At 40.0% G+C, this 2837-nt stretch overlaps 1 protein-coding gene across 1 annotated transcript; it reads left to right on the forward strand.

The window, feature by feature from the left end:
- Positions 1-1864: 1864 nt before the first annotated feature.
- LOC137714665 (uncharacterized) lies at positions 1865-2329 on the forward strand. Its single transcript, XM_068453820.1, has one exon. The coding sequence runs from the start codon at positions 1865-1867 to the stop codon at positions 2327-2329; it is 465 nt and encodes a 154-aa protein (XP_068309921.1).
- The last annotated feature ends 508 nt before the right edge of the window (positions 2330-2837 follow it).

A 2837-nucleotide genomic window follows, 5' to 3' on the forward strand; every position in this document is an offset into this window, starting at 1 on the left:
AACTTATCTTGAGGCAAAATAAGAAATCATATCATAATTATTAAGAATTCAAATGATTGACAAATAATTTGATCAAAGTGAACCAAAATCATCTTACAAGGCCATACCCTATGATCAATTATAATTTGATACAATGCTACATGTGGGAATTCCTTGGCCCACCTACTGATGACTGAATGTGCGCCAAAGTAGTCTGCAGAAGAACAGTAAACCAAGCATAAGTTGAATAAGAATACTTGGTTGCAAATGACCTGCATGTTAAAAGTAAATTCATAAAAACTTACTATGCGTCTGAGCGTCGTATTCATAGAAGCAGAAAACTGCTGATAAAGATTTATCTATATACCAATGAATTATTGAAACACATAAGTAAAACTGCGTTATCATCTCAAAACAAAACAAATTAATTCAAACAAATTAAAGAAAAAAAGGATTAGAGTAAGTTTCACCACAAATACGTATCAAAATATACAAAACGCAGACCATGCACAATAGCTTTACCTTATGTGCGTGGGTGTGTGTGTCTAATATAATCGAAGAAGTGAGAGATGTTACCTTGAACTCTGTTAAGCTCCAACTCATACTCAACCATTTTATACAAGTAAATTTCTGGGGGAACTGAAAAATAAAATCTTTGTGGTTACAGCAAAGTCAGTCGGACCAACGGAAACAGAAAGTAAAAGAGAGATGGAGTACCTACGAAGAGGCGCCGGTCTTCCCATGGAACGTGCATAGACCAAAATTTGTTCCACTTCCAGTCAGGATATTCTGCTAATAAAAAAAAAATAGGCAGGCGACATTCATTATTGTAAAAGTTTATTTAACAGTTTGAGAAAAAAAATCGCTGGAAAGGCAACAAGAAAAGCCTTTGAAGAGAAAGAGGTGGATTATGTGCCTGAAGCGGAGGAAGAAAAGCCTTTGATGCGACTTCTGTGTTGCAGAAAATCAAGGTTTGGTGGTGGTGAAGACAGTGCAGCTGCTACTGAAGTTAAGGTTAGGCTTTGGATGGATTTACGATTGCCCTATCCAAGCAATTGTCGCACCAAAACCCTTGAATTCCTCATTCTCTTGTGACTTCGCTTCTGTTTTTGTGTTACTTTCGAGTTGGTAGTTGGGTGAAGAGGATCCTCCTTGTGATTTCTTCTACAATGATTTTATGACAGTAGTTATTTTTGACAAGTTTAGTGGCATGACAAAAAAGGCGCACACACACATGTATAGGTTTAGCTAGGGTTTAGTATTTTGGTCAATAAAGCCGAGTTTTAGATATATTTAGTCTTGGGTATTTTGGTCAATAAAACGTAGAATATATTTCCCTATGCTACCCGAATTTTGGTGAATAAAGCCAGAAATTCAAGGGCTTTGGAAGCGAATTGCTACAGAGAAGAGAATGGCTACGAACTCCAGGGTTTTAGTAAGACAGTTACTTGGCAATCCCCTAAACCCCTGCACAGCTCTTCTTCATCACCATAACCATAAGCATCCTCTTAGTTTCATCAAAACCCTAACAGTTTCTATTGACACTATGAACAGTATGGAAGGGAATATTGCACGTGAAAAGGAATGTTGTATATTCCTTGACAGCTAGACACCACATGGTTTGCTGCTTATTTTTCTCTAGTTGCTGCATCATGGACAGCAAGCACAACACCCTGTATTGCATTTGTTTATTGCATGCGTATGTGTGCATGTGTGTATGTAAAAATGTGTATAAACCATGCTGCCGTTGCAGCAGTTTAATAAGAAAACCACAACAAGTTGAAACCAAAACTTCAAGATGGTATCAGAGCAGGAACCATAGGGTCCTGCCTCTGTTGTTTATCCTTCTAGCTTGTTCTTCTTCCTCTGTTCATCATTTGTTGTGATGGCAGAAGATATCTCATTTAGTTCTGAGGCTACAAGTTCCTCAACCCTAACACCAGCCAACATGATACACGGGGAGAGCAACCCACGACTGTGCTCCGTGTTGTTGAATGAGTTCAACTACTTGTCATGGTCACGAGCTATATCTCTTGCTCTAGGAGGAAGATCGAAACTAGGGTACGTAAATGGAACCATCAAGCCTCCAGATTCTTCCTCAGCTACCTTTGATGCATGGCACTCAAATGACCAGCTTGTTATGTCCTGGATACTTAACTCGATGGAGCCCAAGTTGTCCGAGATCTTCAGCTACTCAGATTCTTCACACATCTTATGGGATTCGATCAAGGAAATGTACGGCAGTCAACACAATGCTGCCCGTGTGTTTGAACTGAAGAAAAGCCTCGCTGGACTTAAGCAAGGTAATCAAACTTTCATTCAGCATCTTGTAAGCATGAAATCTATGTAGAATGAACTTGATCTATACCGTCCACACACCACTGAATCCGCTGCACTCTTGAAAAGGGCTGATGAAGATAAAGTGTTCCAACTATTGGCAAGCTTGGGAGTTGAGTATGAAGACTTACGTAGCCACTTACTAATGACTCCTAAGCTACCATCGTTCGTCAACGTGTGTCATGCAGTCCAAAGAGAGGAAACTCGAAGGAAAGTAATGCATGTTGAGCCCCGGTCTAGCCCAGAAGCTAGGGCTTTCACCAGTAACCACAACTTCACTAGTGAAAGGCATTTTAATGGAAAGAAAGCTGACTGGAAATGCACATACTGCAACGCCAAGGGGCACGTACGGGAAAAATGCTGGATTTTACACCCTGAGTTAAAACCTAAGTTTAACAAGGAAGGAAAAATGATCAGGGATGGGAAAGGGTTTGCGCCTAAAGCCTTCCAATCTAAAGAGATGTCAAACTTCACCTCAAGCCCTATCTCCCTGATCAATGAGTTTGCCGCCTTTCTCCAAA

Source organism: Pyrus communis, chromosome 14 (genome assembly GCF_963583255.1).
Source record: "Pyrus communis chromosome 14, drPyrComm1.1, whole genome shotgun sequence".
Classification (NCBI taxonomy): Eukaryota; Viridiplantae; Streptophyta; class Magnoliopsida; order Rosales; family Rosaceae; genus Pyrus; species Pyrus communis.

Excerpts from the sequence above, each read along its gene's own strand:
- LOC137714665 (XM_068453820.1), top strand. The coding sequence starts at position 1,865 with ATGGCAGAAGATATCTCATTTAGTTCTGAGGCTACAAGTTCCTCAACC.